This window comes from Cutaneotrichosporon oleaginosum, assembly GCF_008065305.1.
Source record: "Cutaneotrichosporon oleaginosum strain ATCC 20508 chromosome Unknown ATCC20508_contig01, whole genome shotgun sequence".
Classification (NCBI taxonomy): domain Eukaryota; kingdom Fungi; phylum Basidiomycota; class Tremellomycetes; order Trichosporonales; family Trichosporonaceae; genus Cutaneotrichosporon; species Cutaneotrichosporon oleaginosum.
This window is the reverse complement of record NW_027072170.1, coordinates 2,823,696-2,847,023: the sequence shown is the minus strand read 5'-3', so window position 1 is coordinate 2,847,023 and position 23,328 is coordinate 2,823,696. Positions and strand designations below refer to the sequence as shown.

Here is a 23,328-nt window from a genome sequence, read left to right as displayed (position 1 = left end):
GAGAGGAGATGTCTGTGTAGAACGAGTATCGTGGCTTGACAACTTGGCGAGTGGAGAGTGGAGGACGGTGAGAGCAGTGCGTTGTCGATGATCGGATGGACGGATCGCTGTTCGCGACTTTGGTCCTGCCGCACCGTGGACCCGGATTCCCCCCCCCCCCCCCCTGCGCCCCCCCTCCCGCCGAAGCCCAGGGGCGATGAGGTGGGAGGGGGAGGGTGGCACCAAAACACAGGGACCAAACTCTCTCCTTCCCTGTCGCGTGCTGACGGTCGATGCCAAGCCCCCCCTCTCTCTGGCGATCACCGGAAGTAATCTCGACTTTTGACTGTCCGCTCGTTGTACTGTAGTAGTGACAGTGGCTTTTATGCATTGCCTATCTCTTCGTGGTGTGAACAGTCTGTGGCAGAGAACGCCCCCGCGCTAGCTGTCATCGCTATGATGTACCGCGCCGCTGATGCCTGCCACCTCAAACTCGGCTTGTCCTGGTATCAGGGCCAGCCAGACACGCCACCTGCGTAGGTACTGGTACTTTACACGACAGCGCTCTATCCCCAAAGTGATGCTCCTCGTCCAAGTCCAACTTGCAGGCTCACATCCTGGTGGCCTGGTGGACGGGTGGACGTCAGGATGTGCTCAATCCAAAACCACTTCTAGCCCGTCCTACTTGACGCGCAAAGGAAATGCACATCCGGCTATGGATACGGGCAGACGAGATTAGCAATGAATACATGTAGGCCAAGCAGGCTTAGAAGTCGTCGTCGAACGTGTCGTGGTCCTGCCCGCGACGGCGAGGTGTAATGTCCACCCCGCGCTCAGACGCGGTGCAGTGCAGCAGGCGCTCGAGCAGATCCTCGATGCGCTGCTGCCGCGCTTCGACGGCCGCGAGCTGTGCCTCCACCGAGCGCGCATCAATGCGGTGCTCGTTGTGCTGGTTGTGCGATTCCATGCTTTCCAGCAGCTCCGAAGCTGTCTTTGGCTGCTTCCCACTGGGCGCTTGAGGCTTCAGATGTGGGGACGGCGCGGGGAGCGGCCGCGATGATGATGTCCCGCTCGCGCGAGGGACCGTCGGAGATGACTGCGTGGTAGACCCGCTTCGTGTCGGACCAGGACCAGGAGGACGCACGACCTTCTTCGGGAAGGGTATCAGAGCGAGAGAGGAGGCAGGGGATGGAGGAGTTGGCGCGGTCTTGCTGCTCCCGCCGATCTTTCCTTCGCTCCCAGCGCCCAGGGCTGGGCTACTCGTCGTCGGGGTTCCCGCTGCCGGAGACTTGGTTGCCGGAGACTTGGTTGCGGGAGACTTGGTAGCAGGAGACTTGGTAGCAGTGCTCTTTGCGGCTGGAGTCTTCGTCACTGGCGTACTAGTCGCCGGAGACTTCGTCACAGAAATACTCGTACCCGCCACGGGCGAGGTCGATCTCGGGGACATGTCGTAGTCCGGCACCCGCGCATGCTTCGCGCTCGGTGTCGGTGAAGGAGTTGGCTGAGCCGCTGGCGATGGCTCATCCTCGTCATGTTCCACGTGTAGATCCGATGGGCCAGGCATCGACGCTCGGCGGAGCAGGTGTGCAGATGGCAGCTCGCCAAACTTGATGCGAGGGCCGCGATCGGGTTTGGCCTCGCTGTCATCGCTTCCTTCGGGGAAGGGGACGCTTGCACCCCGGCGTGCCAGCTCGGGACGTTCCAGACCATCGCCTTGCTTCGGCGTCAACACTGGTGTCGACACCTCTTGGATCGGCGCCACGCCTGGCCGCTGGAAGGAGCTCTTCCATGGACGGCCGTCACCGCTGTTAAACGAGCTGACGCTGAGACTGGTAGACATTGCCGACGCATTGGAGGCAGTGCTGTCCCGCAGCCCGTTGCTCTTCGTCGCTCGTCGAGGCGAGGATGACATATGGCTCAACGTCGACGTCACTGGCAGGGAGCCGACTCCCACGGTGGATCGCCGAATCGGGACGTCGTCGCGAGTATAGATGCGCGCCAGGGGACTTGGGCCATTCAGAACGCCACTGTTGCGCCGGACTCGTGGAAGGGGCGCCGTCGACATCGACTGCGAAAGCTGGGAACCTCCAAACGACCGGCGTCTCTCGTGGCGGGGATGGTGAGGCGAGCTGTGACTTGGCTGTCGCTGGAGATGAGCCGGATGTCCAACGAGTGAGGGGAACGTTTCCTCGGAAGGCGACAGCGTGATGGTTCCGCCGTTGCCCGAAACGAGACCTGCGTCGAGGGCAATGTTCTCCTCCTCATCGCACTCGTCGTCGCACTCGTCGTCATCAAAGACGTCCTCGTCGAGCTCCCAACTTTTGTAGAATTCGCCGTATTCGCGCTCAAGCTCGAATACCGCTGAGATGTCCATGCGTGCTCCAACCAAGCCCTCCGCTAAAACGTCAGCTAATTATGTCAGAAATACTCACTGGCTATGGACAAACGCCCGAGGTAGTGGTCGGTAAAGTCGCACAGCTGCTCCCACCACGAAGGATCGTTGTTGAACTTTTGGCGATCGTACACAGCGATCGCAAGTAGCACAGGGAGGTTGGTGAGGCGGATCATGAAGACTGCGATCAGCTGGTGTCACTGCTTCGAACTCACCGTTAACTTTGTGGAACCAGCGAGCGTTGAGGACAAAGCTGAGTGGATAGAGAACAACTAGAGCGAGGAGGTTGAACGGAAGCTGATAGCTGAACACCATGTCGGCCTTGACACCCTCGATAGTGGCGACGGCCTTGCGGAACATGGACTCGGCGGAGGCATCTGCGTTGATGGCGGAGAAAGTGTTGCCGAGCACAGCAACGCACACGACTGTCAATAGGGTATTGGAAAGGAATCCGTAGGTTGCCATGAGAATTGGGCCAAGGTATGGGTGGAACTCGTCTGGTCGTCAGCAACGCCGGGATGATTTACTAACGAGCCTGCTCAAAGCCTGTTGCGTCGAGACCGAAGAACACCTCGAGCAGCCACCAGCAGATCTGATTTACGCCGATGGACTGGTTGAGCGTGCGAAGCGCATACACGAAACCCAAGAAGCAAAAGATCCCGACGCTCATCAGGACTGGTATCAGCGTCGTACCTGACAATGTACTCACAGAAGAACTCTGTCAACATGGAGCGAATGCTAAGAACCATGAGATTGTTTGCAAGCGTCATGAAGACGAGGCGCGGGAACATGAGCACGGCGCCTGTGTGTTAGTCTTGGTCTCACGATGCACTGACCAATCGCCAGCAAGTCGGTGCCGAACTCCAGCGCGTTGGGATTGTGCCACATTGACCCGAGCACTCGCGCGCCGAGGTATATCACGAAGATGAAGACGAACCCCAAGTCAAATCCATTGACCATGGAACTGGCAAAGACTGGGATTAGCAGGGCGTCGTAAGTACCTCACTCACCCTTCAGCCCGTGCTCGCGGATGGCGGCGAGCTTGTCAAGAGAGAATGCGAGGGCGTACACGATGAATACAGCCTCGTACATGTTGATGTACCCGGGATCGAGCCGCTCGATGGTGAGGCAGTAGAGGAGGAAGAGGATGACAAAATTGGCATACTCGAGGATGGCGCGGTACTTGGGCACCTTGAGGCGGTAGTGGTCGAGGAAGGGGGCCTTGTGGGGGTTGTAAATCTGGATCGGACGCTTCTTGTAGTTATCCTGGATGAGTGCATGAGTGTTTAATGAGGTGTAAACGATCTTGCCGGACCAAATACCCTCTGCGTGTAAGCGGAGTTGTAGGCAGAGTACAGCACATACCAATGACCTTCTGACACGACGGCGAGCGGATGAACGCCTTGCTCTGCGAGATAATGGCCATCTGCTGTCAGCCCGTAACCCATTTCGGCCGCACCTCCAGGGCCGTCCCAGAGTCGTCCAGCGCCTCCTCTTCGCCGTCCTCTTTAGCGCCGCGAATTACATCCTCCGGAGCCCCACGGAAGAGCGGCCAGGGCGTAAGCAGCACCGTAGCGAGCGCCAACGACCGCTCACTCCACCCGCGCAGCACGCGCACGGCGAGAATCTCGCATAGCTTGGCGCGGGACACACTGAGCGTCGCGATTGAGATCTGGTGCGAGTCCGTCACGAACTGGACCTTATTCAGGAGCAGGCAGAAGACTGGTGTAAGCGAGTGAGCATAGGTTGGCCAAGATGACTTGGCTCGCAAGGACACTCACCGACACTGGGGTTGCGGAGGGCGAGGTACTTGTCGCACAGCGGTCTGATGATGGTATATGTGGAGTCTGGGGCGACGAGCTGGTCGTACGTGAGCGGAGTATCTGGCGTGAGCTGAATCTTCTGCGCCGCAGCGCCGCAGCGTCGCAGCGCCGACGCGTACCGATATGCGCGACGATGTCAACGCGGATCTCATGAATTAGGGGGTAGACCGACGCCTGGGGTCAGTGGGGAAGGGGAAGGAAGGCAGTGGTGGAGGTTCAGCCGAGCCAAAGCCGAAGCACCTTCCCTTCGGCAAGTATGCCCAAACTCACCGCCGCGCAGAACTCGTCGCCGAGCTCCTCGTCCTGTCCGCGCGACATCCTGCGCGGTGCGGCGTGGTGGAAGCTGTGTCGGTAGTCGGGATGTGTGCGGTGGGTGTGCTGTGCGAGCCGTGGTGGTGTAAGGCGGAGGGGGGAAGGTGGAGAGGGGGGAGCGATGCGAGGGGACGGAGGATGTGGAGAGAGCGGAGACGATGCGGACGAGAGGGGCGGAGAGAGATGGAGGTGGGAGTCAGGTCCCGATGCCGGCGGTGGGTGGCAATCTTCTGCTTCCTCTGCGGGAGCGGGGATAGCGGGGGTAGCTGCCGGACCTGATATCTCCAAGTGGGCGTCGGCGGGGACAGAGGGGCTGTGAGGCTCCATGTCGACGCTTGCCAGTGTAGGAGACGAGCTGGTTCGATGCAAGATGTTGGGAAATTAGAAAGAAAGTGTTCAAAGATCAGAGGATGCAGAAGATCAGAAGAGGCGGCGGCGCAACCTGCTTCTAAATGCTCACCGTGCACTAACTACTATGACGTGTGCTTGCATTGTTTGGCCATGCTACTGTCGATCCGCTAGATCCACAATCTCCTCATGCATAATAATCCAGCTACAGCTTCTCCTTAACCATGTACCATACCGCCATCTCACCCTCGACCCTCCCCCCTCCTCCCACCGATGCGTCCATCTCAGTGCATTTGTATTTGTATGAAATAGAAATGGACTGCTAGGCGCTACGGGGGGCTACAGTGTGTGTGAGAAACCTCGAAACTCGAAACGAATATGTATGAATGATTGCAGTCAGGTTTTTTGTGTAGACTGTCTCGTTAGGCGGGGACACGTCCCCACTTGCCCTCGCGGGCTTCGGGCGCTGCTGCTGCTGCTGCTGCTGCGCGCGGAGAATGAGCAGCCTCCTCATCTTCCTGGCAAGATCCATTGGTGGTCGAGCCGTTGGTACCATTGGCCACCGGCTTGGTGGTGTAAGTCCTGGCTGGAGAACGCGAGCGACCGCGAGGAGTTGCCGTGCTGTCTGGCGAGACAGGTACTCTGGGTTCACCGCCGCGGGTGCCAGGACGGTCGGCCTCCGAGGCATCGGGCGGCGCGGTCTCATCGCCTGCCCTGCTAGGGGCGGGACGCTTCTCAGCCGGGAGCTCTTCGCCGGGGCGTGACTCGGGAGTGCGCTTGCCGAGGTGGGACGAGACGGGGCGCGGAGGGTAGGGGGGATAAACCTCGTGAGGAGGAGGAAGAGGAGGAGGGTAAGCGAACCGGGGGTCGCGATAATCACGAGGGTCGCGCATGTCGCGGGGGTCACGGTCGGGGGAGATGGGAGGCCCACGAGGGTCTCTCATCGGAGGATAGTCGCGAGGGTGAGGCATAAAGCGGGGGTCGCGGTAGTACCCGTGAGGCGGCGGGGGTGGGTAGTAACGGGCGGCATAGTCGCGATCATCCGGACGAGGGGGGCCGTCGCGAGGGTCACCACGAGGAAGATCACGCGGGTCGCGCGGAAGGAGGTCGCGAGGATCGCGAGGAGGAAGCTCACGCGGGTCGCGAGGGGCATCGCGGAGATCACGGGGATCGCGAGGCGGCTCACGAGGCTCACGAGGCTCGCGAGGCTCGGCTGCACCATCACCGCCTTCGCGGGGCTCACGAGGCTCACGAGGCTCACGAGGCTCGGCTCTAGGGTCGCGCTCATCGACGGGGGGCCTTCGGTCGTCTCCTCCAGGAGGCGGGGGAGGAGGAGGAGGAGGAAGGGGAGGACCTCTGCCGCGCTCGCGGTCATAATACCGGTCGTCGTAACGATAATCGGGAGGAGGAAGGTGTGCCGGAGGGTAATCACGAGGGTGATAGTAGGGGTGGTACCGGTCATAGTAGCGGTCCGGGTGAGGAGGGTACATGTCGTACGGGTATGGTGGGCGGTCGTACATGTCGTACGGTGGGTGCGGAGGATATCTGCGATCGTGCGGAACAACCGGAGGCTCGGGAAGGCGGCCATCCGGACCTGGGGGCAGTGGAGGGTAAGACCCCGGGGGCGAAGGAGGACGGTACAAGTCGGGTGTGGGAGGGTACGGCACAGCGGTTGCGGTGACGGGTGTACCGGGCCCGGCGGGGAAGTGGTGGGGCGGTGCATGGGGGTGAGCGGGGGAGGGAGGAGGGTGAGTAGGGGATGGATGCCTGGCCGAAGTGGTACGGCGCGAGTTGTAGTCATCGCGACGGGTCTCCCAGTCTGGCCAGATGCCGGGAGTGATCTTGATGTTGGCGAGATTAGGAAGCTGGTGAGGGAGGGGGAGGGGGTTTGCTCCGTCGCCCTGGGGGTTGCGCTTAGACGAGTAGGCGACAACGTGGAACTTTTTGACCTTGCCAGTGACGGGGTGGGTCATGCTGGTCGAGTAAGTCTGCTTGACGAGTGGTTCTGGGCGGCGAGGGGGGGTTCCATTGGAGGATTCGCGGCCGTTGGGATAGTATTGATTGTAAGTGGGCGAGTCGGGGCGCGAAGGAGGCGGTGATAGAGAATCTGATGACCTAAAGTGTGTTAGACGTGTGATGCTCAGATTGATCAGATCCACGAGATTGGGGGGGAAGCATTCGGGGGGGGGGGCATGAGAATATCCTCTTGGCTTCCGAGTGTGCGGTTTGTTGACACCGACAGATCCGATCTCTCTTTGGCCCCATCCCATCACGACAACGCCCCTCGCCTCTCCCCACCCGTTTGAGTGATTAATGAAGACTTACTCGGTGTATACCAGGAAGCCACCACCTCCAACACGCGATGCGCCCCAACGGCGACCGTCTGTCCAGCGACGCATATTGGTCTCCTCTTCCTCCCAGACCCAAACGGTGCCAGGACGGATCATTGCACGCTCATGGCCGGTGAGACGACGCGTGACGCGTGGTACTAATCCCAAGCGCACTGCTTCCAGGATATGAATGCTGTTCGTGTCAGCGACGGTTCCGAGGGGACAAGGAAGCGGGATGGCATGCGAGCCGAGAGATTCACGTGCGGTGAATAAGGATATGAATTTGGCTGACGACGTGGGCCCACGACGACGGCGAAAGACTTACGCATCGGCTGGAGATTTCAAGGCGCAGATTGCAGCCGGTTGCTGGGTGGAGCCGGAGGGGTACATTGTCATTGCGAGTGGGTGGGGGAGGGGGAGAGACGAGGGGGAGAGAGATGTGGTAGTGAGGGAAGGGCGCGTTGAGGGCTAACGCTCGGAACCGGTTGTTATTAAGTATGATCGAGACTGTGGAGGGGCGCTGGGGGGGGGGGGGGGGGGCGGAAGGGCGAGGACGGAGGGCCGTGGAGGTTTGAATGAGAGACTTGCTGTGCTTGTGGATGGTGTGTGAGGGAGGGATGATGACGAGGAGGAGGATGAGGAGGAGCAAGTTGAAGAGTGGGGATGAGGAGATCTGTGAATTCAACACAGACGGGTGGGTGGATCGGTGGGATCGGTGGGATCGGTGGAAGCAAGCAATAAGCTTGAATCAAAGCCTGGGTGGTGGGTGGGTGGCCAGAGCCTACTTGATGCCGCGCGCCAGGGGAGCGAGGGGTGGGTCGCTTGTTCTGTGTCTAATCGAAATCGAAAATGGCCCACGATCGATCGATGACCTTGTGAGGCGGTGTGTGTATGTGTAGTAGATGTGGGTGGGTGTGAGTGATGATGATGATGATGATGATGATGATGATGAGGAGGTAGAATGAGATGCGAGGATGATGAGGGTGATGGTGTTGTGGCTTGATGGGGGGTGGGACACACGGCTGGGGGAAAGAAGTGATACGACCCAATCGAGGAATGGAGAGGGAAAGAAAGAGAGAGAGAGAAAGAGAGAGAGATGAACGAGCTACAGCAGTACAGCAGCAGCAGCAGCAGCAGCAGCAGAACCGTTGAGAGGTGACGGAGCCAGGAGGGGAAAGAAAGAGAACAGCAAGAGGAGCAAGAGGAGCAAGAGGCAACGACGACTGCAGCGGCAAACTCGAAAGTGCCCATGTGAGCGATCTCAGGGCATTCTGTCGTTCAGGACAATATAAGGGTAAATTCTCTTCTAGGAACTAGGCAGCTACCTCAGGGCATCTAGGGGAAGGCCCACAGGCCCACGGCCCACAGGCCACGGGGCCCGTAACCATCTCTTCTATAACTGTCACTCTCAGTCTACTTTGTCTCTCTCGCGCTCTCCAGCTCATTGCTGCGCTATTCAAAAATATCCTCTCTCAAGCGCCTCTCTTTATTAGCCATGTATCGTGTATCTCTTTTACGCGGCTCGCTCCATACAGCTTTTTGCAGCCCGCAGCCGCACGCAGGCACTGTGGCTAGTGGCTAGTGTCTTTCAAGGGGGAGCCCTCTTCTTGCACTCGGTGCTGCGCAACTGCATCAGGCTGTGGATGGGCCACATCAGGCCATTAGGCCATAAGCTATGCGCTATGAGCAACAAGCGGGCCAACGGCCCACGGCCCAACGGCCCAACGGCCTGCGGCCTGCGGCCTGCGGGGATTCCAGATTCAGATCCCCAATGGCTCGCGACTCAGCTCCAGATCGATGACTCTCCGATGACGGCGACTGCTGGGCCAGAAGCCCATACAGAAAAAGAAAAAAAGAGGAAAAAACGATGACGCATGCAGGCGTGGCGGCATGTGGTGTTTAGCGCGGTTTGGCTGCGGTCGCTGACGCTGCGGATTTAGCCAGCATAGCCATACGCAGTGCAGAAGAGAGTAGTGCCAGCAAGGCCACCAAGCATAGGCGGTTGAAGGCTCTCAGTACCTCAGCCATGGCGCATGCATCAATTCCACGCCTCGCCTCTCTCTGCAATCCCATCTCCGCCATCCGCCATCCGCGAGCATACGCAAGCCCAGGCATGCATTGCAGCTATGCATCAGACCCAAAGCCTCGCAGCCAATCTGACCCTGGCATGCCGCCCTAGCTCTGGCTCTGGCTCTGGCTTGGGCTTGGGCTTGGGCTTGGCCTAGCCTGACTCGGCTCGCCAACGGCGTCGCTCCAACTCCATCGGACCGCTGGCCACGGACCGGGCACGCCTGGCCGCTGGCTTATTATTACTGGGCACTTGACAAGCGGCCACCCTTGTTCGGTACACCGATACCAAGGCCAAGGAGAAACAAGCCAGCCGTGCCAGGCAGACCGTGGCTGACCAGCCGGCTGGGCGCGGCGGGGCGTGGGGCTTCAAGCCCTGAAGAGGGAGCGCTTAATTCCTCCAAGCATGCTCCCTTCCATCTGATCCTGACGCACCCTGCTTTCGGCCTCTGCAAATTGTGCGACTACGCACCAGGGGAAGGGATGATATCGGGTGTATCAAGATGAAGCAGGATGTGGGGCAGGCGACGCAACAGGTCAAACAGCGTAAATGCAGATGGAGGGCCCGGCGTATCAGCGTGGAGTGGAGCAGCCTGACATGTCTGGAGATCAAGAGCCGCCGCGCCGCGCGCCGCGCGCCGGCCCCGCCCGCCTCGGCCGTCATTACTCAGCGATCCCATGCATAAGAACAATGCCGCCCTGGCGCCGAGCATTCATGCGCCGGCCCGACGCCGCAGGGATCGGAGATGTGCCGAGCCCTGCCGAGCCGTGGCCCTGGTCTGTTGGCTGACATGGGCATTGCGGGAGGGGGAGTAGTACAGGGCGTCAGAGAGCGGGTAGAGCTGTCGACAAGAGAGCAGAAAGAGTAGAGAGTAGCGAGAGGGCGGAGACGCGTCGATACGCGTTTGGGACTCAAAAGTTAGTGTGGTCATGGGCAACCTCGGAAGCGGCAGCGGGTCGCTGGCCCGCGGGACTGCCATCGCCAAGCTTGTTTGCCCTGTTCACCATGCGAGCGATCTAGCTCGCGACATCGCGTCGCGACGGCAACGGCAAGGGCTACGGCAACAGCGATGATGCGTTACTGCCATGCTGCAACAAGCACATTCAAACTGCCGACTGCGTACGTACGGCTCAGTGCACCGCTTTGCGTACCTGACTGGAGCTGGAGCCGGAGCCGGTTGATGACACATGACACGGGCACACGGGCTGGGCTCCTGGTGCCAGGGCAGCATCAGGAGCCAGGAAGGGGTAACCTTTTTTATGTTGGATCTGGCATGGGGAAGGTTAACAAGCACCCGCTCATGTCCTGCCTCTCCTGTCCAACTGTCATCTGTGCATATGTGCAATCGTGCGTTTCCGGGCTTACGGCACGCACGTGCTATGAAAGCGGGGTGCACTCACTGAAGGCCATGACCACAGAGAGCGGCGCTCGGTTTTGCCAGCGCGGTCTAGCTGTCAGTTGAGGGTGGCGTATGCATCTGGTTTGACGACGAATCTGCGGATAAGCAGCAGCAGGGCGTGGACGGCTCCGTGATCCGTGCCCTGCGGTGTAGTGGTGCTTACAGTAGACAGAAGGGAGGGACGGGTGGAACTGGCGCCCTGGATCGATTCCGCGAGCCAGTCTGTCGTGAGCTCGCAGCATCAGTGGGTGTTCAGAAGGTGGATAGACTCTCACAGCGGCGAGCCTCTCCTCGCACCATCCCTCCGCCACTAACCGATGGGCGCATCGTGTACAGTTGTCAGTTGCACGTCGTACTACGACGTGGTTCTCACCTACACATTGCGGCGATGCCGACGTCGTCGGGCTCTGCGGTGCGGGCAAGCAACGGCCAGTGCTACAAGGAGGGGGAAGGTGACGTCCTGCGAGATCATGCTCGACTGACGCCAGCGTGGCGCGCAGGCATATATGGTGTGGTGTGGACAGGGGTGCGCGGTCACTATTGTTATCGTTACCGCACACGGGGCGGAAGTTGGTCTGGTGCTGGGGATCATCCGCTAAGAGGTGAAGTACGGAACGGTCATCTGGCGGCTGGCGGCTGACAGTCAGCGCGTCAGCACCTTCTGGCTGTCAGACACGTGTACGTACCCATACGACACGATTCACTGCGGCCGATATTTCCTGCGCGAAGATGGAGTCGGCGTACTCGGGGCAGACGTCCCTTCTGAGACCGTGAGCGTCTCAAGAGCACGAGCGGCTGCCATAGGGCCATCGCCAATGGCACGAGGACGCGAGCGCAAGCGGTAAGGAGAGCGCGAAGCGCCAGGCATCGCGGGGCTGGGCCAGGGGAGGTCGGACGCTGTGATCTTGCGCGGAGAGATCACGCCGTCTTCCTCCTCAAAGACAAGCCAATCAAGATCCTTGGTTCCGTCAGCTTTCAAGGTCGGAACTCGGTCCTGTGGCCGAAGTTGTGGAAGCGGATGACCGAGTTCTCGTTCTTTGTCCAGTTTGCGGTACCCAAGTGCTAGCGCCGTCACCCATGGTGCGGGGTGGTCGGCACAGGTTCGTGGAGCGTACAGCACGATCTCGGGCTTATCCGGCTGCCTGAGCACTCCGACAGGAATGTGAGCATTCAGGCCGACCATGGTCGCAATACCCGTCTCGGACACGGCGGCTGAGGAGCCTCCTTCGCAGGCGATGCGCAGTAACTGAACCGACGCGGCGCTGACCTTTACCTTCTTCTCCGGCTGGTTGTGCTGTCTGCGCACAAGGGTGACTTCAAGGGTGACCCGGTCGTCGTTGACCGCTTGTAGGGCCACGTATCCGATCTGCTTCTTCTCGCGCATCGTATTATGGGCCTTGAAAACGGAGTCGGAGAGTACTTCATCCGACTTGTACTCAAAAGGACATGGGCCGTTTCCCTGCAGGTGCCGAACTTGTCGGCACGCGGCGGCAGAGTAAGGGGAAGATCCAGCCTCCCGACGCAGCGCGAGTGGTCGTTGCCGGCCGACTTGATCCCTCGCATATTGTACTCCTGACGGAGACCCAATTTGGCGGCGTTGTCGGATGCTTTGGCGGCATTGTCGAATGCGCGAACGACGGCTTCAAGGGTGCGCTGTGCTGTCCGCGCCACCGAACCAACGTGCTGGGCCTCGTTCAGGTATACTTCTCTCTCCGTACTCGCACGCGTGCTCGGATGCAGAAGAGTGTTCACCTCATAGCTGAACGGCGCTTCGATTGGAACATTCTCAAAGCGATTGCACTGAAGCTGATCAGCAATCAACGATCTTGGTCCGCGCCGCACTTACAAATTGCTGGACTGTTCTTCAAGCGTAGCGACGCGGATGAGCAGCCTCGAATCAGCAGACTGGAGTAGGCCGCGGTCCATTGTCTCAATCACAATCTGCTTGAGCGGACATGTGGTTAGGGTGTCGGACAGGGCGTCGGACCGAACACGCTGGGCATGCTCCCAACTTGTACGGCGAGGCTCGCGATAGTTGCGCAAGATTTGTCCGAGGGTACATGGGACAGGAGGGACCGACATTCTTGATAGGCGATGGAAGATGACTAAATGTTGCGATGGTGCGGTGGATGATGGATGGATAACACGATGAAAAATTGATGGATGATGCGATGGCGCGATGAGAGATGGATGAGGGTGCGAGGAAGGAAGGATGATAAATGTTGACGAGGACACGTCGGGCCGCGGGCATGTTGGGCATGTAAACATCACAACAGTGTCACGTGATCTGTGACGTCGGCGCCCTATGTGACTGTCACGTGACCGGAGCTTGGGCGCAACTTCGATTCTCAGCCACAACAAACAAGTCTCTCGCAAACCACTTTCGCCCATCCTGCCTCTCACTCCCTCTAGCGCTAGTTGACCACCGGCATCGTCATATCCTTTATTGCTATCATACTCTAATTCCAATGGGAGACGTCGCAGTGGAAGTTGGAGACATCTCCCACCCAAAGTGTGCGGCCGATGTGCCAGCGACCCCGAACACATTCCCACGCAACAGCTGGTACAGCAGCGAGGCGTTCGGGGCTCCTCCGTACACTCTCTACAGCTGCTGTTACACATCATGCTGTGCTGCGAGCGAGGCCAGCATGGCGTGGTCGCGTACGCTCGGGGTTGCGCCCATGATTCTGGTTGATGGGACGCGGTGCGATCCGCCGGCTGAGACGGGGCACCGCGACGACATTGTCGACGACACGGTCTTCATGCTAGCCATCTTCGACAAGGTGCACGAGATGTGGGTGACAACTCTAATTAGACCCGCGCGACTGCTAACTGCTCCAGCACATGGTACGCTCGTCGTCGCATGATGTTCGTGGGCATGGACAAGTGGCCGCGCCAGACGGCGCTCATGTGGGTGCGCTGGACAGATGCGACGATTGTGGACGTGTATGGCGTGGTGAGTGTTCCAGTTATCCCCCAAGCTCCTGGGCGATCACCGACTGACCTCAGGCGTGCACCACACTCAAGCGCACCCCTGGACGCGTACTCGCGCCGCCGGAGCTGGACGACGTCTACTGGTTCGTGCGCGACGCGCTCGATCTGTGGCAGCATAAGTGGCCCCTTGTCGCTCTTCCGCCTGAGCCCAGGCGCCTAAAAGACTACTTCCCGTTCCCGCTGTCTGTGCTCGGCCGCTTTTCGCCGCACTTTGAACCATACGAGGTACTTTCCTGGTCGGCCGATGGCGAGCCGCTCAGTCGGATGGTCATTCCTGCGGGTCCGCTGCCGCCCCCGTGGCAGCCGGTCGAGGAGGGCGAAGTGTTCAATGCCGAGGGTCTTGCCACCATACTCGCAGTCAAGGATAAATTCCGCGACAAACGTTTCGCTTTTTTCAAGGAGTATGCGGAACAGCAGGGCGCCGACAGCACCGAAGACACCAGGGCAGCAGATAGGGCCGCGTTCTTTGACGTGCGTGAGGAAGAGCAGCCCCTCAGTGCTGCTAGCGTTGTCGTCCACGTGGGGCCCAAATTGTAGGCTTAAGCGGGTCAGGACTTTCTGAGTGGTGGTGTGTGTATGTGACGCCGAGATATTGTTGTCCTATATTTTGTTTTCCATATTGCGATGAATCATGTAGTGTAACGGCCAGGCTCCTCAAACTTACTCGAGCTCGGAACCCTCGCTGCTGGGGCGAGGCTAGCAACTGCCTGGTCGCGACAGAACGCGCCAGACCGCCCCTTCTCCGCAGCTCATAGCGGCCTGCCGATCCACACGGACCCACACAACCACATATCCTTCGATCCATTTCGCGGGGACACCGCGCGACGCGCGACAGTCACCGCGACACATACCCCCTCTCACCTCGTGCTGCGGCTCGGAATAGCACGTTGGCCACGTCGCCCGCAGCAGGTGCTATGGATAGGCGTGTACGTGCATCTACTCGCTGGTGCTATCACGGCCAGCAGACGCAGCCCTGCCTGCCTGCCTGCCTGCGTGCTTGCCTGCCTGCTTGCTTGCTCCCTGCTCCGATCGAGCTGGGCACGGCTCGTATTCGGATGCACCGACCCGCTCGCTGGAGTGCGCATCTTCGCCGCCCCGTGACCCGCGGACGAAAGTGTCATGGGCCGGGTGTGACTAAACCCTCGATCCCGCGATCACGCGAAACATGCATCAAGGATGAGCATTCCGGACCCGACGGAGGCACCGTGGGAGCCGTGTGCCGCTTCCGGCATCGCTGTGACGCAGGTTGCGTGCCGCAGCTCGCTTTGGGTCTTGGCGAGATTGCAGCTGTAACTGTCGAGCTGGCTGCATCAGCTGCATCAGCTGCATCGGCTGCTGGCTGAGTGAAGAACGAATGCAAAATCGCAACAGGTAGAGTTTGGGTGCCATCTCGCCAGTGAGCAGAATAACCATGTGCCCGTCTAGGTCGAGGCACAGGCACCCTGTGTCTTGTGTCAGATCGTGCCTCGAATGCTGACATCCGACAATCAGCCGCGGCTAGTTGGTCGCTTCAGTCTCAAGTTCCAGTTCCTATTCTAATCCAACCTTGCTATCACTAGCGTCTCATGGTTACATGGTACGCATGCATGCGCGTGCCACTTGGCGCAGATGGCGGAAAGCACATCTCCGCTTTTCTCTACTCCTCTACAGCTCTACTCCACATCCTGCACGCCGCTGTACGCCTCGAGCTTCTGGCCCGCACCCTCCCAGTCAAGCGTGCCCTTGACAAGCTCGTCGACAACCGCAATCACGTCGTCGATCTTGCCAATAAGCTGCGCCGTCGTGTCACGCTCGCGCAGGGTGATCGTGCCATTTTGAAGCGCTGCTAGTCAGTTTCAAAGCAACATGCAAGGTCCAAGGCACCGGGGCGTGCAGACACGCCCGCCTGCGTGCCCACACACCGGACAAACCAAGTCTAGCCTCTCTAGCTCCTCTGTACTCACTAGCGAAGTCAACCGTGCAGCCAAACGGCGTGCCCAGCTCGTCATTGCGCGCATACTTCTTGCCAATTGACGCGCCAGAGTCGTCCACACGCGACGCAATGCCGTACTTGCGCAGTTTGCGGGCTATTATTAGCTCGGTGACAATGGCTTTACTCACTGAGGTCGTGAATGACCGCCGTGAGCTTGGGGTCGTTCGAGATCGCCACGATCAGCACCTTGATGGGCGCAACCAGGACCGGGAACGAAAGCACACCACGCGCCTTGTCCTGCTCACGCGCCCAGTACGAGTGCTCGAGCAGCGAGTAAAGGATACGGCCAATGCCGAACGACGGCTCAATGACGTTGGGCACGAACTCGCGCACATGCTCGGTCACAGTCTTGGGCGTGATCGTGACCAGGTCGGCAGTAATCTCGTACGTCTTGCCGTCAGAGCACTTGACCTTGCTGCTCTTGCTTGGCCCCTCGAGCTCGTCCTTGATGCACTGCAGGCGCTCCTTGTCCGACGCCAGCAGCGTCTCCTTGATCGTACCAGCGTCCTTCTTGAACTTGATGCCGAACGCCTTCGCGTCAAACGTGCACTCCAGCTTCTCAACGGTAATAGGTTCGTCGAGGCGCTGCTGCACACGCAGAGGCTGTTTGGTGCGAGCCTGGTGCACCGAGAGGTCGTATGCCGAGCGGTCCGCGCAGCCGACACACTCGATCCAGCCGTACGACGACTGGATCTCAAAGTCCCAGCAGTCGGTGGCGTAGTGCGCCATCTCGTTGCCCATGTGCTGCCGGCAGCGCATGCGCTTGGGGTCAATGCCGATCTTGGTGAGGAACAGCTGCGTGCGCGCGAGGAAGTAGCCGAGGGTCTCGTTGTCGACGATACCCTGGGCCACGGCGTCACCGATCGACATGTGCGTGATGTCCGACTTGCCCTCCATCTGCACGTCCTTGGGGAGGAGAGCAAGGACGACGTCCTTGACCTCGTTGAAGCGGGCGTGCTTCTTGTCGGCGGGGTCGACAAAGTGCTCGATTTCAGCCATCGTGAACTCGCGCACGCGGAGCAGGCCCTGACGCGGCGAGATCTCGTTACGGAACGACTTGCCGATCTGCGCAGACGCGAATGGTACACGCCCGTTGTTGAACTCGAGCAGGCGCGCAAAGTTGACAAAGTGGCCCTGCGCAGTCTCGGGGCGGAGGTAGCCCTTGATGTGGCCGGTGGGGCCGATGTTGGACTCGAACATGAGGTTGAACTCGACGGGCTCGGATAGGGCGTTGCCAGTGGTGGGGTTGGTGATGTTGTACTTCTTGATCAAGCCACCGAGCTCAGCACCGGTGTAGTTGTCAATCTGGGCGAGCACCGACTCATACTCGGCCACGACCTCGTCATCAAGCTTGACTGCCGTGCTCTTGACCTTGGACTTCTTCTTCTTCTTCTTCGGGTCCTCCTCCTTCTCGGCGTTGGGGTCCTCCTTGATCCCGCGCGCCTCCTTGTCGCCCTTGAGACGGCCCTCGATCACGGCCTCGACGAGGTGGTCGGCACGGAAAATCTCGCCGTTGACAACGTCCTTGACCATCCAGTCGGCGAACCTGTTGTCAGCGCCACCTTCCCCCACGATGTTCTCACTTGTCAACGTGGCCCGAAGTCTTGAGCACCTCGGCGAGAGTCATGATAGTCGTGTCGAGCTCAAGCATGTCCTCCTCGATGATGTAGTGCTTGCGCCATGCGTCGAGGATGTTGGCCTGGAGTGACGAGCCGGTCGGGCCATAGTCGTAGAGACCGGCGACACCGCCGTAGATCTCGAACGCGGGCGCAAAGAAGAAGCGGCGCGTAAGGACGGCGTCGAGGTTGGTCTTGTCAAACTCGTGCGCCGTCCGGTTGACAACGGGAGCGGGGGCCATGGCGGATGTAGCTTCGGTGTAGACGGTGGTGTAGGGGCGGAAAGGGCGCTTGGCGAATGTGAGAGACGAAAAGAGGGGCGAGATCGTGCGTGTCCAGGAGCTGCTATTTAGGCGGCTGATGGGCATAGACAACTGAATGGAAGTAATGAAGAGTAGCGATGCGATGGACGTATCGTGTGCGCACCGAGTCGATTCTTTCCGGGTTGATCGCCCCGTGCTTGGCGCTGCCCCCATCGCCCACTCCGTCTCGGAGCTGGCAACATGTCCGGCCACTGTTATTGATAAGCACAAAAGACTTTTCCACCCGCGGCAAAGCAACAATGCCACGTATTAAATTGAGAGGGACCTCCACCCGCAGAGTCGCTCTCGAGTCCATTCAACAACATCCAATTCACTCATGATCACTTCCTCTCATCATTTGTCTTCATTGCCAGCATGACCGTCCAGCATCATCTGCGACCTTTAAGACTGGGAGAATCCCAATGGCTGTTCGATCTCGACGAGCTGGAGATGAAGACACCTTCGAGGGATGCTGGCTTCTCCTTCGACCAGGAGCTCGAGGCGCGTAAACAGACCATCCTCTTTATGCGTAGCTTGTGGCTGAGAGTGGCAGCGTAGGTGGTTAGTCAAACAGTGCTGATGGCAGTAAACTTCACGAGACAGACCCCGAGGTCACTCCCGGCAAGGCCGTGATTACTCTGGGTGCTATCTTGGTGCACCGCTTCTACATGCGGCGCTCAGTAGGCGACTTCTCCCCCTCAGTGAGATGGTCTACATCGCGTCCTTTCTAACCGTAGATCCTTGCACCTGTGATCCTGTTTCTTGCCTCCAAGGTCGAGGAGGCGCCGCTCAAGCTACGGCATATCATCAATGCCTGCCTCGCGAAATTCGAGCCCGGTGCACCACTCTGGGAACCGTCTAACAGCGAGGACGTTAATGTACGTCTAACCATGTCCTTCTGACCGTCAGCCCCAGCCCCTCGAGTACCGAAGGTGGGAGAAGGAGATTCTCGCGACTGAGGAAGTGGTCGTTGAGGCATTGTGTTTCGACTTTGCGGTCGATCAGCCATGGCCTATCCTCCGCGCCGCCATCCGCGGCATCGATGGCTTGTGGGCCAACCAGGGCGGAGAGGAGTCCAATGGCATGGCGAGCCATCGTCTCACTGAGGAGATCATCATCGAGCTGGGATGGGCGATGCTTAATGAGGGTTATCTTTCCCCACTGCCGGTCCTGTATCGGCCCGAGTACACTGCCTTCGCTGTGTTTACTCTCATCCTTGCTCTGGTCGAGCAGATGTCTCTGGACGAGGCAAGGGCTGCTGCCATGGAGCTTGCGGGGCGATTTGGGCTTGACATTCCGTGGAGAGACATCGCCATGGGCGACGTCGAGCCGAGCGCGGAGGAGGAGTACGCGCAAGGTGAGGCGTGAGCGATCGCCGGCTGGCTGATTCCAGGGGCGATCAACCAGTACCTCAAGTACTGCCAGGAGGGCATCATCGATCCAGAGCTTGCGCTTATGATTGACGTGAGTTGGCCAAGCTGACCGAGCTGACCATAGGCATCTCGCACTGGTCCCGAGCAGTACACACGCAGGTTCAAGGTCGAGGGGCAGGTCAACGGGAATGGACCATTGAACGGCGACGCCATGTAAGGTCTCATATGGCCATGTAGCATCAACGTCATCTCATGTCTTGTCATTGCATAGTATACAGTATATGAATTCTAGTCTACACACCGATGGATGCAAGCCATCGTCGTGGGCCTTCGACGGCTCGGGCGCGCCCGCCAGGCGTAACGAGCATGAAGGGCATGAGGGGATTTGCGCTTGCTGCGCTCGCCTTGCGGTTCTTCTGCGCTGCTTGTGCTTCCATCAGCGCACAACCTCCTCGGAAAACTCACTGCAGAGGTTGATCTCGCTGATATTTGTTTCAAGGACTAACCCGCCCTGGATAATCTCGTCCAGCACGTACTGCACGTCGTCAAAGTGGAAGATGAGGTCGAGCTCGCAGACGTTCTCGAACGCCCGGTCCAGGCTCTCCACAAACACCTGGATGAGGTCCAGAATGCCGAGTTCGCTCTCAGCGCCATCCACCACAAAGACAAAGTACAGCGTCGCGTAGTGGCGGTAGATGACGCGCGTGTCGTCGCCCTCCTTCCCCGCGGCCGAGGGGGAGGGGAAGACGAGTTCGGGCGCGTCCAGAAAGTTGCATACCCCCGCCGGGCGGTCTGAGATCAGGCTGAAGATCTGCGAGATGAGCGCCTGCTGCTGCACAACCGAGACAGGCGCGTAGAACTTTGACAGACGGGCTTTGCCTGCGTGTTAGCGGGGTAAGAAGAAGTACGTACCGTGGGTGTTAAAGATGAGAACGGCGCGGATCATCGCGGGCCGCGAGGGGGGAGGAGTAGTGAGAGCAAGGAAGGTGGCGGGCGAAGTTGACTGGATATGATCGAGATGGTCGTCATTCTGAGATGGATGCGGGAGGGGGCGACGGAGATGCGCCAAACCCCGTGTCAACATGATCCACGTGGTGCAATGACGTGTCATAAATGCAGCTTGTGGCTATCGTAAGAAATTTGAAGGAGCAAGGTCCGTGATTTCCCATCCCACAGAAATTCTGGGTATCAGAGTGGGTAGGGTGGGATTAGTGGATGTACAAGAGGTGCGAGTGTGGGTGGCGTTTGCTAGGGCGTACCTGGGTGCATTGGGTGGGAGATGGTCTGTGCTCCATACTGCCTGCTCCCAAAAGTAACGGATAACGGAAGCAGAAGCCGAGCACCCGCCCAGCGTGCAGCGTTCCCGGCGTACGGCGTCAGCGCGCGTGTCACTCTCCCCCCTCCTATCGCCACTGCACCCCCCCCCCTCCCCTTATCCTGAGCCCCCGTCCCCCCTCTTCAACTTTTTTGGCCAGCCAGACATCTCATCTCTCCTCCCTCCTCATCAACACCTTCTTTCTTCACCAGTGGGTCCATCACACAAGCGAGGACTCCAACATGGACGTAAGTACCTCCTCTACTCACTCTTCTCCCCCCTCCCCCCGTGCACAGCTCACTCCAGCCCGCATTCGTTCAAAATCTCCACCAGCTCCTTGAGGGCACCATCGCGCCTGACACGAACGTGATCAAGCAGGTGCGTATTTTGTTGCCAGCTCATCACCACCCACAAACTAACCCACAGGCGACGACCCAGCTCAACACCCAGTACTACAAGAACCCCGAGTGCATCCCCGCCCTCTATGAGATTGCTGCCAGCAGCCAGAACCAGGCGGTGAGTGCATGATGTGTGGGAGGGCGTGCGGAAATTCTTTCGATTTCAGAGCGTCACGTTGCGCGCGGACCATCAGGGCTCGCACAGAGCTGTGATTGTGATGGGCAGGGATCGCATTAGAGTATGCAGACGCTGACGCCGCACAGATCCGTCAGCTCGCCGCCGTCGAGCTCCGCAAGCGCGTGAACACCGGCAACGGCAAGCTTTGGACCAAGACGCCCGAGCCTGTCCGCAGCCAGATCAAGGCGAGCATCCTTTCCCGCCTCACCCAGGAGCCCGCGTGAGTTTTCGCAACGCTCAAATCGCGCCAGCCACCATACCTTCCCTCGCTGACACTCAGCCGTATCGTCCGCCACGCCCTCGCCCAGACCGTCGCCTCCATCGCCGAGAATGAGCTCGCAGTCCAGCCTCCCCAGTGGCCCGACCTTGTCCCCGGGTTGTATCAGGCCGTCCAGTCCAGCGAGCAGCTCCACCGTGAGACCGCCATTTTCGTCCTCTTCGCCCTCCTTGACACTGTGCTCGAGTCCATGCCCGAGCAGCTCCCTGCCCTCTTTGACATCTTCTCCAAACTCCTCCACGACCCTCAGTCCGGTGATGTTCGTATGACCACCGTCCGCGCCCTGGCCAAGGTGGCCGAGAACATTACGCCTGACGAGAAGCACGACATCAAGGCGTTCCAGGAGTTGATCGTGCCAATGCTCAAGGTCATTGAGCAGGCCATCAAGGACGACGACGAGGAGGCCGTCCGCCACGGCTTTGATGTCTTCGAGACTCTCCTCATCCTTGACGCCCCTCTTGTTTCCAAGCACGTCGGCGAGCTCGTCCAGTTCTTCCTTGGTGCTGCTTCCAACGCCGAGGTTGACGAGACCATGCGCTGCGGTGCTCTCAACGTTCTTGCCTGGACTATCCGCTACAAGAAGTCGAAGGTTCAGGCTCTTGGCCTTGCCAAGCCCATCGTCGAGGGTCTTCTTCCCATCGGTATGGAGGAGGACCCCGAGGACGTTGACGAGGACTCCCCGTCGCGCCTTGCCTTCCGCTGCCTTGACACCCTTTCCCAGTCCCTCCCTCCCCAGCAGGTTTTCCCCGCACTCTCCCAGCAGCTTCAGGTCTACATGGCTGGCAACGCGCAGATGCGCAAGTCGGCTCTTATGGCCTTTGGTGTGTCCGTCGAGGGGTGCTCCGAGTACATTCGTCCCCACGTCGAGCAGCTCTGGCCCGTCATCGAGGGCGGTCTCCGCGACAGCGAGCTCGTTGTTCGCAAGGCTGCCTGCATCGCTCTTGGCTGCCTCTGCGAGTGGCTCTCTGAGGAGTGCGCCACCCGCCACGGAACCATTGTCCCCATCCTTTTTGACCTCATCGTCGACCCCTCCACCCAGAAGAACGCCTGCACCTGCCTCGACTCGTACCTTGAAATTCTTGGTGACGACATTGTCAACTACCTCCCCCTTCTTATGGAGCGTCTGTTGATTCTTCTCGAGAACGGCCCCATCCCGGTCAAGATCACCGTTACCGGTGCCATAGGCTCGGCTGCCCACGCTGCCAAGGACAAGTTCCGCCCCTACTTCGACCAGACCATCCAGCGTCTTGTCCCCTTCATTGGCCTCACGGGCTCTGACGAGGAGAGCGACCTCCGTGGCGTTGCCACCGACACCATTGGCACCATCGCCGAGGCCGTTGGCGCCGACATCTTCCGCCCCTACTTCGAGAACATGATGAAGGCTTCGTTCGAGGCTCTCACCGTGGACAACACCCGTCTTCGCGAGTCTTCGTTCATCTTCTTCGGTGTCATGGCTCAGGTGTTCGAGGGCGAGTTTGCCGTCTACCTTCCCCAGTGCATTCCCGCTCTCGTTGCTTCTTGCCAACAGAGCGAGTCTGCCGACGAGTTCTTGGATGAGGCCGAGGGTGGGGAGAACACCTCCAGACTCGCCGCGGAGGCCTTCTCCACGGGCATCAGCGGCTCGGGCAAGGGCATCCCCACCATCGCTGGCGATGACGAGGACGACGCCGAGATCGACCTAGACGCGCTCGACCAGATGTTCTCGCGTGTCAACTCGGCCATTGCCATCGAGAAGGAGGTTGCCGCTGACACCATTGGTGAGCTGTTCAACGCCACCAAGTCGGCCTTCCTGCCATACATCGAGGAGACCATGAAGGTCCTCATCGACCTCCTTGAGCACTACTACGAGGGCATCCGCAAGGCTGCCATGGGAGCGCTTTTCCAGTTCATCAAGACTGTCTACGAGCTCTCCAACCCCCAGGAATGGGTCGCAGGTGCCGAGATCAAGGTGCCCCTGCACGCCGACGTCAAGAAGCTGGTTGACCACATCCTTCCTCACATCTTCGAGGCTTGGAGGGTTGAGGACGACAAGTGCGTATATTCTTTCCCTCCCCCCCTTCCCCTAAATGATGATAAACATAACTCAGCTCACTCCGAGCGCAAAGCGCATAAGAGGCTACTTTTTATATTATTTTCTGATCCCTCTCCCACTCCTTTTGTCTCTCTCCTCCAACGAGATCAACAGCTAACGCTGCAGGTCGGTCGTTATCCTGCTTTGCTCTGAGCTTGCCGACACCATGCAGAAGTGCGGC

At 59.4% G+C, this 23,328-nt stretch overlaps 7 protein-coding genes across 7 annotated transcripts; 2 read left to right on the top strand and 5 right to left on the bottom strand.

Moving 5' to 3' along the window:
* Nucleotides 1-745: 745 nt before the first annotated feature.
* COLE_01149 (uncharacterized protein) lies at nt 746-4,512 on the bottom strand (the record flags this gene model as incomplete). The annotated part of the gene is made up of 12 exons (XM_018425126.1): nt 746-2,376; nt 2,412-2,552; nt 2,587-2,868; nt 2,903-3,046; nt 3,081-3,173; nt 3,208-3,345; nt 3,382-3,696; nt 3,737-3,797; nt 3,831-4,093; nt 4,153-4,254; nt 4,314-4,368; nt 4,465-4,512. 12 exons carry the CDS (start codon nt 4,510-4,512, stop codon nt 746-748), a joined length of 3,273 nt encoding a protein of 1,090 aa, XP_018281699.1.
* Nucleotides 4,513-5,276: 764 nt separating this feature from the next.
* On the bottom strand, nt 5,277-7,580 carry COLE_01148 (uncharacterized protein; the record flags this gene model as incomplete). The annotated part of the gene is made up of 3 exons (XM_018426366.2): nt 5,277-6,969; nt 7,180-7,377; nt 7,510-7,580. 3 exons carry the CDS (start codon nt 7,578-7,580, stop codon nt 5,277-5,279), a joined length of 1,962 nt encoding a protein of 653 aa, XP_018281700.1.
* A 3,771-nt stretch (nt 7,581-11,351) lies between these two features.
* On the bottom strand, nt 11,352-12,035 carry COLE_01147 (uncharacterized protein; the record flags this gene model as incomplete). The annotated part of the gene is made up of 1 exon (XM_018419600.2): nt 11,352-12,035. The coding sequence occupies one exon, from the start codon at nt 12,033-12,035 to the stop codon at nt 11,352-11,354; it is 684 nt and encodes a 227-aa protein (XP_018281701.1).
* A 1,264-nt stretch (nt 12,036-13,299) lies between these two features.
* Nucleotides 13,300-14,182, top strand: COLE_01146 (uncharacterized protein; the record flags this gene model as incomplete). Its single annotated transcript, XM_018422074.2, has 3 exons — nt 13,300-13,445; nt 13,493-13,607; nt 13,661-14,182. 3 exons carry the CDS (start codon nt 13,300-13,302, stop codon nt 14,180-14,182), a joined length of 783 nt encoding a protein of 260 aa, XP_018281702.1.
* Nucleotides 14,183-15,430: 1,248 nt separating this feature from the next.
* On the bottom strand, nt 15,431-17,601 carry COLE_01145 (uncharacterized protein; the record flags this gene model as incomplete). The annotated part of the gene is made up of 3 exons (XM_018422075.2): nt 15,431-15,711; nt 15,746-17,163; nt 17,201-17,601. The coding sequence occupies 3 exons, from the start codon at nt 17,599-17,601 to the stop codon at nt 15,431-15,433; spliced, it is 2,100 nt and encodes a 699-aa protein (XP_018281703.1).
* A 309-nt stretch (nt 17,602-17,910) lies between these two features.
* COLE_01144 (uncharacterized protein) lies at nt 17,911-18,903 on the top strand (the record flags this gene model as incomplete). Its single annotated transcript, XM_018420680.2, has 4 exons — nt 17,911-18,089; nt 18,122-18,236; nt 18,273-18,413; nt 18,445-18,903. The coding sequence occupies 4 exons, from the start codon at nt 17,911-17,913 to the stop codon at nt 18,901-18,903; spliced, it is 894 nt and encodes a 297-aa protein (XP_018281704.1).
* Nucleotides 18,904-19,201: 298 nt separating this feature from the next.
* COLE_01143 (uncharacterized protein) lies at nt 19,202-19,854 on the bottom strand (the record flags this gene model as incomplete). Its single annotated transcript, XM_018420198.1, has 3 exons — nt 19,202-19,338; nt 19,374-19,787; nt 19,821-19,854. The coding sequence occupies 3 exons, from the start codon at nt 19,852-19,854 to the stop codon at nt 19,202-19,204; spliced, it is 585 nt and encodes a 194-aa protein (XP_018281705.1).
* Between the last annotated feature and the right edge of the window lie 3,474 nt (nt 19,855-23,328).